General features: G+C 55.5%; 1 protein-coding gene across 1 annotated transcript; it reads left to right on the top strand.

Moving 5' to 3' along the window:
• Positions 1-370: 370 nt before the first annotated feature.
• KAZALD1 (Kazal type serine peptidase inhibitor domain 1) lies at positions 371-3,389 on the top strand. The gene is made up of 5 exons (XM_082854260.1): positions 371-483; positions 888-1,453; positions 2,596-2,756; positions 2,837-2,984; positions 3,169-3,389. The coding sequence occupies exons 2-5, from the start codon at positions 940-942 to the stop codon at positions 3,261-3,263; spliced, it is 918 nt and encodes a 305-aa protein (XP_082710386.1). The 5' UTR covers positions 371-483; positions 888-939; the 3' UTR covers positions 3,264-3,389.
• Positions 3,390-13,266: the final 9,877 nt, after the last annotated feature.

Below are 13,266 nucleotides of genomic sequence, written 5' to 3'. Positions count from 1 at the left end.
GCCCGACTTGGCACAAGAATTCCTACCTCCTTGTCATTTTTGCAGCTGCTCTAGCGGATTGGACTGTAAAGTCAGATGGGACAGGGCCTAGCCTTTCAACCAACTCTAACTTCCCAGCTACCCCACATCCTCCCATCCCCTACTCCGAACCCGCACTCCACCCCATCTCTAGTCCTTTCCCAGCTTGGGTGTCCGGTTACTACTGTGAGTTTGGACCAGGCTAGGGGGAAGTGGCCCAGGAGGGTCCCGTACGGCTGCATAAAATTGGCAGCTTCAGAACTAGGGGAGGGGGTGGGGTATGCAACGTCGAGGGGCGGGGAGAGGGGGCGGAGGAGCTGCTCTCTGAGTGCAAGTCCGTGGACTCTGTCAGAGATTTTCAAGTCGGAGCAGAGGTGGCTGGCGGGCCCACCCGATTCCTTTCCACTGCCTGCTTTTTCGGACAGGAGTCACGGCTGCTCTGAGGGGCATAGTCCCGGACACCAGGTGAGTGCTCTGGGCCCCAGGGCATCACCCCACCCCCACCCTAACACACACAACCTCCCCCGCTCCACCCCCTTTCCACCCTTATTAACAACTCCTTCCTCCTGGGACCGGCCATTCCCACCCACCTCTAGGGCAGGAAGCTTCGAAGTTGAATGGTTTGTGGTGGTGGTAGTAGAGGTGGTGCGCGTGTGTGCTTGAGCTTTATCACTCCCTCCTTTCACCTCTCCCCAACCCCCAAGAACAGCCCAATCAATTACCACCCAGCGTAACTGGATGACCCCTCCTATGACCCTTCGACACTTGACTCCAGGGTAGCAGGGGAGGGGGCAGTGCTAGGGTCCAAGTTGGTACGAGTAACAAGGAGGTTGCTTCTGACCTCCTGACCTGGTTTCCATCCCCGGCAGGGTGCCACGCACGCGCTGAAGCCGCTAGTGCTCTCGAGGCTTCCAGCTAATCATGCCCCAGCCGCCCGCAGCTGCCTTGCCGCTGCCCGTGCTGCTGCTGCTGCTGCTACTCCTGGTGGTGCGGACGCCGTCCCCGGCTGGCGCGCGGCCATCCCTAGGCCCCGATTACCTGCGGCGCGGCTGGCTACGGCTGCTGGCGGAGGGCGAGGGCTGCGCTCCCTGCCGGCCAGAAGAGTGCGCCTCGCCGCGGGGCTGCCTGGCCGGCCGGGTGCGCGACGCGTGCGGCTGCTGCTGGGAATGCGCCAATCTCGAAGGCCAGCTCTGCGACCTGGACCCCAGTGCCCACTTCTACGGGCGTTGCGGCGAGCAGCTTGAGTGCCAGTTGGACGCTGGTGGCGACCTGAGCCGCGGAGAGGTGCCCGAGCCGCTGTGTGCCTGCCGCTCGCAGCGCCCTCTCTGCGGTTCCGACGGCCGCACCTACGCTCAGATCTGCCGCCTGCAGGAGGCGGCCCGCGCTCGGCCGGACGCCAACCTCACCGTGGCGCACCCCGGGCCCTGCGAATCGGGTACGCACGGCCCACGACCCCCACCCCCGCCACTTGGGTTTCCAAAAGGCGTTGCTCCCCGGTCCCCGACGGCATTGGTCTCTGGCCAGCGGAGCGAAAAAGTTGACGCCAGGGAGGCCTCGAGTCCATTATAAGAGTTTGCTCTCGGGGCCGGTCCGCAGAAGCCACCGCCTGAAGGTGCGGGTCCGGAGCTTTGTCAATAAGCAGCGTGCGCTGGGGCGCGTGAAAGCTCCAGACCTGGCTGGCAGAGACCAGCCCTCTGAGAGAGCAGGCACATAGCCAACGCTTGGCCTCAAAATTGAGAGAGTGAAGAGAGACTCTCAGACTTTGCCCAGACCACTAGAATTCAGGCAGGGAAACTTGGGTTCCTGTGAGATGCAATCCGGTTTCGTTTGGGCGGCTCCGTAGAGCCAGTGCTTAGTTAACCTAGTCTCCGGGCCTCTGCCTGCGCTCCCCTTTCCTCTGCGTTTAGGGCTTAGTGGAGCAGGGGGACTCTTCTAGCTCCTCCTCCCCCATCCCAGCGGGCTGAGGGCTATTCAAGCCTCAAGTTTTCTTTGGCAGCTCTAGTAACCTTCACTTCCTGAGCCCCTTTGAGGGGTCTGGCTTGGCTGGGGCTGCTGGGAAAGTAAACGCGCTGCTGGAGGGTCCCCCCACGACCGCAGGCTTTCTGCCTGCTGCCCAGATTGATTTCAGTGTCCTTGCCTTTGCCACGTGGACTGCCCCGCCACCAGGGTGGGGTGGGGGAAGGGCTGATCTTCGAGACTTTGGCAGCAGGACCTGGTTAGAGAACGGGGAGGGTGTGGGGGAGGGAGGTGTTGCTTACAAGTCCAGCAGGGTAGGGGCCTAGAGGGTGGAATGAGGACAGGGGAGCAATCAGGGACAGAGTGTGGTTGCCAAGCTGAGGTGTGGGTCTCTGTGCTTGTTTGCGCATTTTGTCTGCCTGTGCATTTCCACCGCTGTGTTCCCACCCTTGTGTGTACCTGCAGCTACATTTGTGTATGTGTCATGTCATGTTTATGGATGTGTATTTACTTCAGCATATATGTATTCCCTCACAAACACATTCAAAATGGTTTGTATATGGGGTCCTTGCTGGGCTGGATGTGCCATCCTGTTCTTAGGCCTCCTATCTCCACCCCCAGAGCCCCAGATTGTGTCGCATCCATATGACATTTGGAACGTGACGGGGCAGGATGTGATCTTTGGCTGTGAAGTGTTTGCCTACCCCATGGCTTCCATCGAGTGGAGAAAGGATGGCTTGGACATTCAGCTGCCAGGGGATGACCCCCACATCTCTGTGCAGGTAGGGACAGGGAGCAGAGGCCTCCCCGGGGCAGCCCACGGTCCCTCTAGAACGATGCTGCTGACTCCTCCTGGCTCCAGTTTAGGGGTGGACCCCAGAGGTTTGAGGTGACGGGCTGGCTGCAGATCCAGGCTGTGCGTCCTAGCGATGAGGGCATCTACCGCTGCCTGGCCCGCAATGCCCTCGGCCAGGTTGAGGCCCCAGCTAGCCTGACAGTGCTCACACTGGGTAAGGGAGAGCCCTGAGCTCTGGGGGCTGGGGGAAGGTGGTGGATTCATGCCTTTGAATGTGTGTCCATGTGTGTATATGCATGTGGGTACACACACAAGCATGGCTTTCTCACAGACTGGGATACATGGGCACTGACAGCCCTCTTTCCTGTTCTCTCTCCTTTGTCCCCATGTGTTTGCAGACCAGCTGAACTCCACAGGCATACCCCAGCTGTCATTCCTGCACCTGTTTCCTGAGAAGGAGGCTGAGAGTGAAGAGGCCGAGGATTACTACTAGGTCCAGAGCCGTGGCCCATGGGGGTGGGTGAGTGGGGATAGTTTTCAACCCTGCTCTTGAAAAGATCTAGAAAGGGGGAGCAGGGCCCCTTCACAGATTGCTTTAATGCCCTTAGTAGGGGAGATGTGATGGTGGTGGGAGAGACAAAAGTTGGAGGGTAAGGAGAGAGGCAGCGACTAGGGGAGGTGGGATGCAGAGGGGCCCATGCAGGAGGTGCTCTGGCCAGGACAGTCTCTTGTGTGGACCAACCAGGCATTAGGCAATAGCTGCCTGCTGGTCTCTAGGCTGAGTGGGGGTGGGGTGGGGTGGGGGTAGGGGTGGGGAGGAGTGGAGCTGACACAAAGGGGTGCAGACAACAGGATCCTTTACTTCTTTCCAGCAGCCCTCCCTCCAGCTCTGCTCAGCCAGTCTTCTGAGTGCCCTTCTGCACAGCTCCTGCTGTTATTTTCCTAGTCCCCAGTCTTTGCCTAACCTCAGTCTACCCTTTCTTGAAACTCACCTTCTAGAAAATTTTCCTCTCTCTAAGTCCCAATTGCACATACTAACTGCAATCCTCTTTGCTGTTTGCCATCTGCTGTCCAGGAAGGCACGATGGAGCGTGGTTTAGCTCAGTGCAGTAAGATGGGCATTTGGGCATGTCTGATTTTCCTGTCGTTCTGGGAACTCCATGAGGGCAGTACCATATATTATACCACTTTGTACTGGACGATGCCTAGCACAAGACTAGGCACAGTAGGCACGCAATAAAGATTTATGAACAAACTGAGACAGATGGTTCATGCAGATTTGCACACAGAGACCGCATTTCTCTGGGAGGCCTCCCAGGGTAGTAGGACTCTGGCTTCCAGAAGCTGTAGGTCCTGCTCTTTAAGCACATGCCTGCCAGATGTAGAGGAAGCTTGAGCTGGGGCCTCCCCCAGCCCCAGGCAGGAAGGTTGGAGCCATCTGGTTGGGAGGGAGGGTATCCCCCCAGTCTGCACGCCATTGGGGCTGGTCTAGAGATAGATTGCCTGCCTCTCTGTCCCCTCCCCAGGCAGAATGGGAAACCAGATCTATGTGGGTAGGATCCAGTATGAAAGCATAAACTGGATGGAGGAGGGGAGAAGTTTGGTCACATGTATGGGCCACACCCTAGGATTTCCCTACGAAGCCGCCCATTTCCCAGCCGAACCCAGACAAAATCATGGTAAGCTTTTTTCTCGTCTGCCCCAACTGTGACTTGTCTTCTCTGGCTGGAGGTGCCTTACAGAGCCGTACTCTTTTGCTCCCGAAATCTCTCTCCACACTCCCCTTACCTCGCCCAGGGACACTGGTGAGGCGAACTGTTTATTGACTGACTAAAGGAGAAAATGAAAGCTTAAGTTGGCGAGGCCAAGACCCCCGTGTGTGGGTGTCGAAGGCCTCCTACGCACCTGGGTTCCACCCGAAGCCTGGCGCCATACAACGGGAGAGGTCGCAGTTGACTCGGTGTCTGAGCTTGTCCTCTGGGGCCCAACGCAGGGAGCCCGGCCTCTTGGGAGGGGCGTGGCCCGGACCCCAACCCAAGGGCTTGGCTGCCCCTCCCGCAGAACCTCAGGACTCGTCCAGAGGCTAAGTCAGAGGACAGCTCTCGTTGCCGAGTCCTGGCTGGAGTCCGGCGTTTCCAGGAGCAGCACTCAACAGCTCGAGCGGGTTGGATACTTGGGGCGAATTCTAAGTTGACCGCGAAAGTAGGGATAGGGATGTGAGCAGTATGGTGGGGGAAGGAGGGTCAGGCCGTTCAGCGTCCGGCCCAGAAGGAGGTCTGCTCCGCGCTGAAGGAGGGGACTGGGGTCTGGGTCCCCCAGCAGCCAGGGAATCCGCCACTGACTTGTTCTTCGCCGGCGACTCCCGGCCAGCTGGGCTCGAAGGCGCCCCCTGGTGGGCCCATCGATCCTACCGCGCCCACTTGCAGAGCAGAGGCTCCGCACGATCCTAGAGGGTCACACGCATCTCCCAGAACCCGTACTCCTCCATCACTTTTGCAGATATTACAGGATGTTCAGGTGCAGCCTCCTTATAGCCTCAGTTTCCCCCTCCGCGGTGCTACAGGTTCAGGCCCCACAGCCTTGAATAGGAGGAACCCCTGCTGCGCATACCCCCCCCCCACCTGCTCCAGCGGACCGGCTTTAATAACGTCGCTGGAAAGTGACACGCGATTTATTATTAAAGAATTGCTGGGACGGGAAAGGTTTAATAAACGCGCTGCAATGCCGAGGATTATTCTCCGCAAATAAATGAGAACGCGGGCGGCGTTTTAATAAATAATTTCCCGCCGCTCCCGGGGGAGGAGAGGGGAGGTGGAGGGGGAAGCCGAGCTGCAGCCAGAACTCCCGACTTCGCCTCCCCACGGGTTTCCAAGCCTTCCTCGCGTTTTTCGTCCTAGGTTGCTCACACCCGACGTATGAGGTTCCAGGGGAGCTGACTCGCAGTGGTCTAGGTCTGGAGGCAGGAGAGGCTCTGCCCCATCCTACTTCCCCCATCTCTGGGATTTTAAGTAGTTTGCCTAAGATGAGCAAATGCGCTTCCTTCCAGCTCTGAACCAGAGGTCTGAAGTCAAGACTGGCCCGGGGCAGGAAGGGTTAAACCGGGACCAGCCGCTCCCAGGCTGAGGGTACTAAGTCCCAGGGCCTAGCCACTCTCCTCCCAGCTTTTGGCTGACCCGGCTGGGCGTCCCAGGCAGGATGTGGGGAGTAAGCCGCCAAAGGGGGCTGTGTGTACCGGTGTGTAGGTGCTACAAGTGTCCAAATGTCCCCGACTCACTCCTTGGGCCATTTTGGGGAATAGGGCCACTGAAGCCGGTTGCTTGTTAGTTCGAAGGCTTCAAGGAAGGGTCCTTGAGCCGCGCTGGTCTGAGTCGAGGGAGTCCAGGTGAAGTCCAACCGCTAGCTCTTTGGTGAACGGGGTGTGTGTATGTGTCTGTGGATCTGAGGGCTGAGCAGAACTGGAGCCCCAAAGGGGAGTCCACTTCTCCAACAGAAGCCTGGAGGCCCAAGAGGATGAATCTGATTTCAGAGAGGGCACAGATTGCAGGCTTTGGGCACCAAGGACAAGCGCATCAGTCTTGTAGGTAGGGGACAGGGCAGTGCCTGGGGTACGCCGGCTCTGCAAGCTTTGGGCCTAGGCGGAGAGAGACATGTCTGGCGACACCTCTGGCAACACTTGGGAGAACAGGAAGTGGTGAAAGAGTGCCATCTGGTGGTTATTTCTGGTTGTAGCAGCCAAACCTGGGCCTAGGGTCTTGAGACAGTTAAATTGACTGGAAAAATTTGAGTAAAAAGGTGCTTGAGGGCTTCCCTGGTGGCGCAGTGGTTGAGAGTCCGCCTGCCGATGCAGGGGACACGGGTTCGTGCCCCGGTCCGGGAAGATCCCACATGCCGCGGAGCGGCTGGGCCCGTGAGCCATGGCCGCTGAGCCTGCGCGTCCAGAGCCTGTGCCCGGGAGAGGCCACAACAGTGAGAGGCCCGCGTACCGCAAAAAAACAAACAAAAAAAAGTGCTTGATTTGTATTCATATACATATGTGAAGGTGCACATGTATATGTAGTATATATGTGATATCTATAATATGTTCATACTATTTATGTGTGTATATGTGTCTACATGCACTGTGTACATGTATGTATGTACATCACAATGTTATGTGTGTAGATTATCTAAATGCAGATATATGTATGTAGATAACCATGTAGGTGCATATATGTATGTGTGTACATAAGCACTGTATATATGGATGTGTTGTTATATGTGTATATAGCTGTATGTATATATTTATTTGCAAGTACATGTTCTATTATTTGCCTTTCTTTCAACAAATTTTTTTTTTTTTTATGCGGTACGCGGGCCTCTCGCTGTTGTAGCCTCTCTGGTTGCGGAGCACAGGCTCCGGACGCGCAGGCTCAGCGGCCATGCCTCACGGGCCCAGCCGCTCCACGACATGTGGGATCCTCCCGGACCGGGCACAAACCCGTGTCCCCTGCATCGGCAGGCGGACTCTCAACCACTGCGCCACCAGGGAAGCCCTCTTTTTTTTTTTTCTTTTAATTTATTTTATTTATGTTATTTTTGGCTGCGTTGGGTCTTCGTTGCTGCACGCAGGCTTTCTCTAGTTGCGGCGAGCGGGGGATGCTCTTCGTTGTGGTGCACGGGCTTCTCATTGCAGTGGCTTCTTCTGTTGCGGAGCACAGGCTCTCGGCACGCGGGCTTCAGTGGTTGTGGCACGTGGGCTCAGTAGTTGTGGCTCGTGAGCTCTAGAGCGCAGGCTCAGTAGTTGTGGCACACGGGCTTAGTTGCTCCACGGCATGTGAGTTCTTCCTGGACCAGGGCTCGAACCCGTGTCCCCTGCACTGGCAGGTGGATTCCTAACCACTGTGCCACCAGGGAAGTCCCCTTACATTCTATTCTAAGATGTGCATGTGAATTAATTATATACATGTATGTTTACAGGATTGTGTGTGCATGTATATATGTATAACTCTGTTTACATATATATGTGTGAGGAATAGACAGGCTTAAATACTCTGGTGGGCTTGGAGATTCCCTGTTTTTTTGTTTAAAAGCTCAGGTCCTGTCACCTAGGACTCTATTTCTAAGTGTGTAGGCAGCTGAGGGCAGAGGGAAAGAGGCTGGAGACATAGGCTGATTACCTCCTAGGATATGTTTTGGTTATTTCCTCAGCCCTCTGAATGACTAGGTTCTTTCTAAACAGGGAACAGCTAGGTAAGTCCACTTAGAGTGATGGAATGTTAATGAAGATCAATTCTCACCTCTCTGCTCAAAGCAGAGCACCTTAGGAGGAAGGATGATGGGTTGGGGATGGGTGGGAATGGAGTCTGGGAGGCTGGGGGTAGGAATAGGTTCTCGGAGGGCAGTGGTGGGTGCATTTAGAGACTGGAAGAGATCCAGTCTGGGAGGTAGTGATGGAAGCTCTGGGACTCAGTTGCAGATAATGGGGGTGATTTGAGAACTCTTGGGGGAAGGATGAGCTGGTGGATAGAGATGGGGCCTGAGGGGAGTAATGAGGTCAGGATCAGGGATGGAGTTGGGAGGGTATGGAGGTAGAGGCTCTGGTGGCAAGGAAAACCAATCTTGGGGTGGAATTTGGAGGCCATCTCAGATGGAGTCATCCCTCCCTTTCTCCCACCCCTCCCTTCTCCATGCAGGGGCCCCTAATGTTCTTCTCTAGTCCTCTCTCCTCAAGCTGGGTCCCAGATGTGTGGGGGGCAGAGGAGAAGAGCTTAGGCTCCAGAGCTTGGCCTGGCTTAGGTGACTCACTGGTGGGCGAGGTGAGGCAGAACTCTCAGCACCACAGTCCCATGAAGCCCCATCCCAGCCACCTGGCTCATTGCCTGCCCAGCTGCCATTACCAGGTTTCAATTTGGGCTCAGGGGGTTCAAACAATGGTGACCTGGAAAAGATCACAGAACATACCCTCCCCTCACCACACATACATTCCTGGGACTGAACTGGGAAAAAGGTGCTTCTGGATCATTCCTTCCCTCCTTTTGCTAGATGTTCTCCAGACACAGTCAAGGCCAGAAGTCTTCAGGTGCCATCCTCACTCTTGGTCTGTGGTAACACCTCATTCCTGTCCCCTTCCTTCTCAGCCTCCTGTGCTGGACTACATCATCCTAAAACCAGGGTTTCTGTCCTTTCATTGCCTCTCCTCCCCTTCTTCAGTCCTTTTCTTCCCAGGGTTGAGATCTTAGGTCCCTGGACTGTGACCACACTGGTTGAGGGAAGGGGGATGGGCTGAAGATACAGGCTGGTTCCTGGCCTGCCTTTATTTTCTATATTTTCTCTGCTATCTGGGCAACTGAAAGCTCTCTGAAGAGGGTGAAGAGTTATGAAAATCAGTTTTGGTGACACATGTTACCCCACAATCAAGTTTCACCCTGTCCCCTTGGTGGGCAGCACCATGGGAGGCAGGATGGACTTTAGGGTACTGAAATGGGGTCATGAGAAGTGATGGGGTCTTCCAGGATGAGTGTTGAGGGCTCTAGGGACAATTACTTCCTGCCTCCCCTCTGTCCCCCCATCCCAACCCCAGATCACTAAAGCGGGGAGAAGGACCCACAGGTCTTCGGGACTCAGCTGGCCCTCACAGGGGCCCAGGTTTTAACTCCTGGGGATCTCTAGGGGAAGTTGGTCTCTGAAGGGTAAAGATAGGTCTTTGGGAACAGAACTGGGGGTCTGTGGTCAAGGATAGGCTGGAGAGGGGACATGAGCTTTTGTGGTACTGCTTTATAAGTGCATACCTTGGGCAAGTTTCTAAGCTTTCCTTCTTGTGTGTCCTCCTCTGCAAAATAGTGATAAAACTTCCTCTGTAAGGGTTGTGATGAGATTAGAGATCTTATAAGTAATATGTCTGAAACACAATAGGTATTCAACAAATGGTCAATTTCACTGTCACTATTTCTAGGTGGGTGAGCTACATGGAGATGGGGCTGGGTACCTAGCACAGAGCTTCCTGCTGAAGTGTGTGGGTAATTACAGTCTTGTGCCTGCCTGAAGGAGGCCTGAGAAATTGGGTCTTAGGAGGAGGGGAAGGGCTATGGCAAGGTGGGGATGGGTAGGGGCTGGGCTTCCAGAGAGCTTGGCAGCCTTCACCCTCACACACCCCCAACCCCCGCCCTCCTCAGGGAGCCCCTGTCAGAACCCAGGGCTCTAGCTCTGGGCTTGGAGGGAGGGGCATCCTCGAAACTCACTTCCATCCATCTCTTTTATCTGGGCTGCTGAAGGGCTGGAGCTCCAATGGGGCCTCTGATGGGGAACAGATACAGACCAGGCGGAAGCAGCCGGAACTGTGCTGAGCTGGAGCTGAGGACCAGGCCAGGGGGTCAGTGAAGACAGATAAAGCTCAGAGCAGCTGGGGACTCAGGAGACCCGTGGGGAGGAGCAGCAGGGGCTGAGGGCGGGCTGTGTCCTGGGAGGAGGCGAGGGCCGGAAGCTTCTGACGGGGATGATGTGCATCAAGGGCTTCAAATGGCCGGAGGAGGCCTTTAATGACTCTTTGGGAGGAGGGAAGGGGCAGAGCTCCCCCCATCCCCAGATGTGGCTGCCGGAAAGCCAGGGTACCTGCCAAGCATGAAGGTTGGTCCCAGGGAGAACTTGAGCCTGAGAACAGGGGGACCTCAAGGTCCAGGCCAGAGGCAAGGCTTCTGGGGGCTGCCTTACCTTTAAGACGAAGATGGGGAAAAGGTTAATAAGTGATTCTGCGATTTTAGTTCCTGTTTTAATTAACTTTGAAGGGCTTGGGGCCTCCCTGAACGCCAGGGAGAGAAGCAGAGCAGACGTTTATTTTCCTCTTTTTCCTTTTAAAGACAATTTTATTAAAACACTTTGTTTTCATTCTGGCTTGAACATGGGCCATTTAAATGGAAAAGTAATTATTTCACCTCGTTTGCTTATGGTGAGAGGAGAGTCAGGAAAGGGAGGGATGCCAGTGAGGGAAGAGGCTTGCAGCTTTGGGCTGGCACATGCGTGCACGCACATGCACAGGCCCTACAGACAGGCACACACAATCAGGCTCACACTCACAGCAGCATGAGTCACCACACAGAGCCCCTCACGTTGGCACACATTGTGCACCCACAGAAAGACACACCTCATCCACACCCTCCCAAATGCAGACTCCTCAGTACTTGCAAGCTCAGAGCATCCACCCACCTGAAGATACACTCCTGTACCACAGCCATACCTACAGGCAAAAGCTCTCTCTCCTACACAAACACTCGCAACACATTGTGCTCACAGTATAGGCCCCCTCACAGGTACCCACACACACCCCTTCCAAGCATTGGAGGTGTGAATGCATGCCCCCCCAACATATTTAGACTTTATCAAGTCTGTCGAGTTGTATCATCACCAGTACATACATGTTCAGACACACAATTCTCATTCTTAAACACACAAGTGCAGGAGTTCCTTGGTGGCCTAGTGATTAGGATTCTGGGCTTTCATTGCCTTGGCCTGGGTTCAATCCTTGGTCAGGAAACTGAGATCCCGCAAGGCGGGAGGCGTGGCCAAACCAACCAACCAACCAACAAAACAAACACAAGCGCACCCTGACCAGGAGCCTAGCAATAAAGCTGGGGGTGAGGCTGAATGTTATCACGGAGAAGGAGGAGGGGTAGAACTCTCCCTCTCATTGGGGTCCCTGGGTCCCCAAATCGACCTACCCCCCAGGCTACTCCATGAGCCCATTTCTCTGTACCTGTAACATCCTCGGAACGGTCTCTCTCCCGACCTTGATTCCGCAGCCTCTGGGACGGAGTCCTCCCTGCCTCCCACCCGTTCCCCACCCCAGGCGGGAGAAGACCAACAGGTCTGCTAGGCTCAGCTGCCCTGGAGGGGACCGGGTTCTAATTCGGATTTCCCCACCTCCTCCGCCCCCTCTCTCGCCTGCTGTGTGGCCCGGCGCTAGAGGGGTTAAAACTTCGGTAGCGTGCCCCCCTCCACTCCCACCCCTGGCTGGTACGTCGAGGGCCGGGTTCGCGGGAGCCGTACCTGTACTTTGTCTTCATCTGTCACCGCTTCTGACAGTCAGATACATCTTGTGCGGGGGTGAGGGGGGAGTGGGGGGCGGGGGAGCAATAATTAACCTCTCCCGCCTCACACCCCGAATGCGGCTGCCTCTCCTGGCCGGCCGGCCGCACTCGCTGCAGGATCTGCCAGAGAGAAGAAAGGGGGAGGGCGGGGGAGGGGCGAAGGGAGAAAGCGGGAGAAACTAGAGAAGGGCGCTGAGAGGAAAGGGAGGAAAGGCCCTGACATTTTTATTGCCCTGCCAACTTCTTTTCTGCACCCTTCTTTCCACTCTCTTCCTGGGGAATGGCTGGGAGTTGGGAGAGGTGATTAGAGGGACGGGAGAAAGCCAAGTGCACTCACAGACTCACCACTTCCCCCTCCTATCTCAGGAGTTCAGGCCCCTCTTGAAGGCCTGGGGGCTGATTTGGGAGAACAGTGGTGTGAGGGAGAGTCTTTCGTGTACGAGCTTTGCACAGGGACAAGCAGGAGGAAGAGAGTGTTGGGTGGTGTAGAGGGGGTGGGGGACGCCATGCTGGTGTTTTGCATGGATGGCAAATGACTAAAGCTTGTGTTAAGGATTAATTACTCTTCCAGTCACTAAAGGGAGAGGGGTTTCACCTTATTCCCGCAGAAGGCAAGTGAGCCCAATGCCAAGGGGCTGTGGATGACAAGGACTCCAGATATGGGGTGGTAGACAGAGGATGCTTCTAAAAAGTAAAGTAAGGCCCTGGGGGGGAGGGTGGCTGGACTCAGAGCTTGCACAGGAAGAAGACAAATTTGTCTTGGGCTAGGTCCTTGGATGAGGCAGGTAGGACTCAGGGTCAGGCAAGAATCACCTGCAGCCAAGGAGACAAACGTGAATATAGAGTATTCCCAGCAGTCAGACTGCTACGCCCTGGGGTTTGCCCAGGAAGGGGAGGGAAGCAGCCCGGACCATAAGAAGAGGGGTTGCTGTCACTGCTGGGCTCTGGGGGGTGCAGAGGGAAAGGACCCTGCCTGTCCCCTGGGCAGCCTGAAGGCCAAGAGATTCTAGCTTTTCCCATCTCTTTGAGAAGTTGTTAGTCAAATCTGTCGTCTACCGTGTCTGAGAAATAGGACCTTTCTCTAAGGTCCCTGATTGAGTTGTGGACACAGTGTAGTCCATAAGTCAGGATCCCTGGTTCTCACGCTGGTTTAGCCACTAGCTAGCTGTGTGGCAGAAGAGGAGTCATTTAACCTCTCTGAACTTCAGCTTTATCATTTATAAAGTGGCAGGGGTGGAGGTTGGGGGAGACTGTTGAGACAAACTCTAAAGACACTGTTGATACTCACGTCCTATAATTTTCTAAGATCTGAGGAACCTTAGCAGGCTCAGCTGTGCCCCCCACTGCGCCCCTTACACATTCTCTGAACCCCTCCCATCCCTGATCAGCACATACACAACCCCAAAGGGTGCATGTTCTCTTCCTCTCTCTCTCTCT

The sequence above is a fragment of the Leucopleurus acutus genome (genome assembly GCF_964270905.1).
Source record: "Leucopleurus acutus genome assembly, chromosome: 14".
NCBI lineage: Eukaryota > Metazoa > Chordata > Mammalia > Artiodactyla > Delphinidae > Leucopleurus > Leucopleurus acutus.
The sequence above is the reverse complement of the archived record's forward strand: the minus strand, read 5'-3'. Positions and strand labels throughout refer to the sequence as shown.

Bases quoted from the DNA above. Each gene is read 5' to 3' on its own strand.
- KAZALD1 (XM_082854260.1), top strand. From the start codon at position 940: ATGCCCCAGCCGCCCGCAGCTGCCTTGCCGCTGCCCGTGCTGCTGCTG. The intron at 1,454-2,595 runs GTACGCACGGCC...CTCCACCCCCAG, and splicing joins CCCCGGGCCCTGCGAATCGG to AGCCCCAGATTGTGTCGCAT. The intron at 2,757-2,836 runs GTAGGGACAGGG...TCCTGGCTCCAG, and splicing joins ACCCCCACATCTCTGTGCAG to TTTAGGGGTGGACCCCAGAG.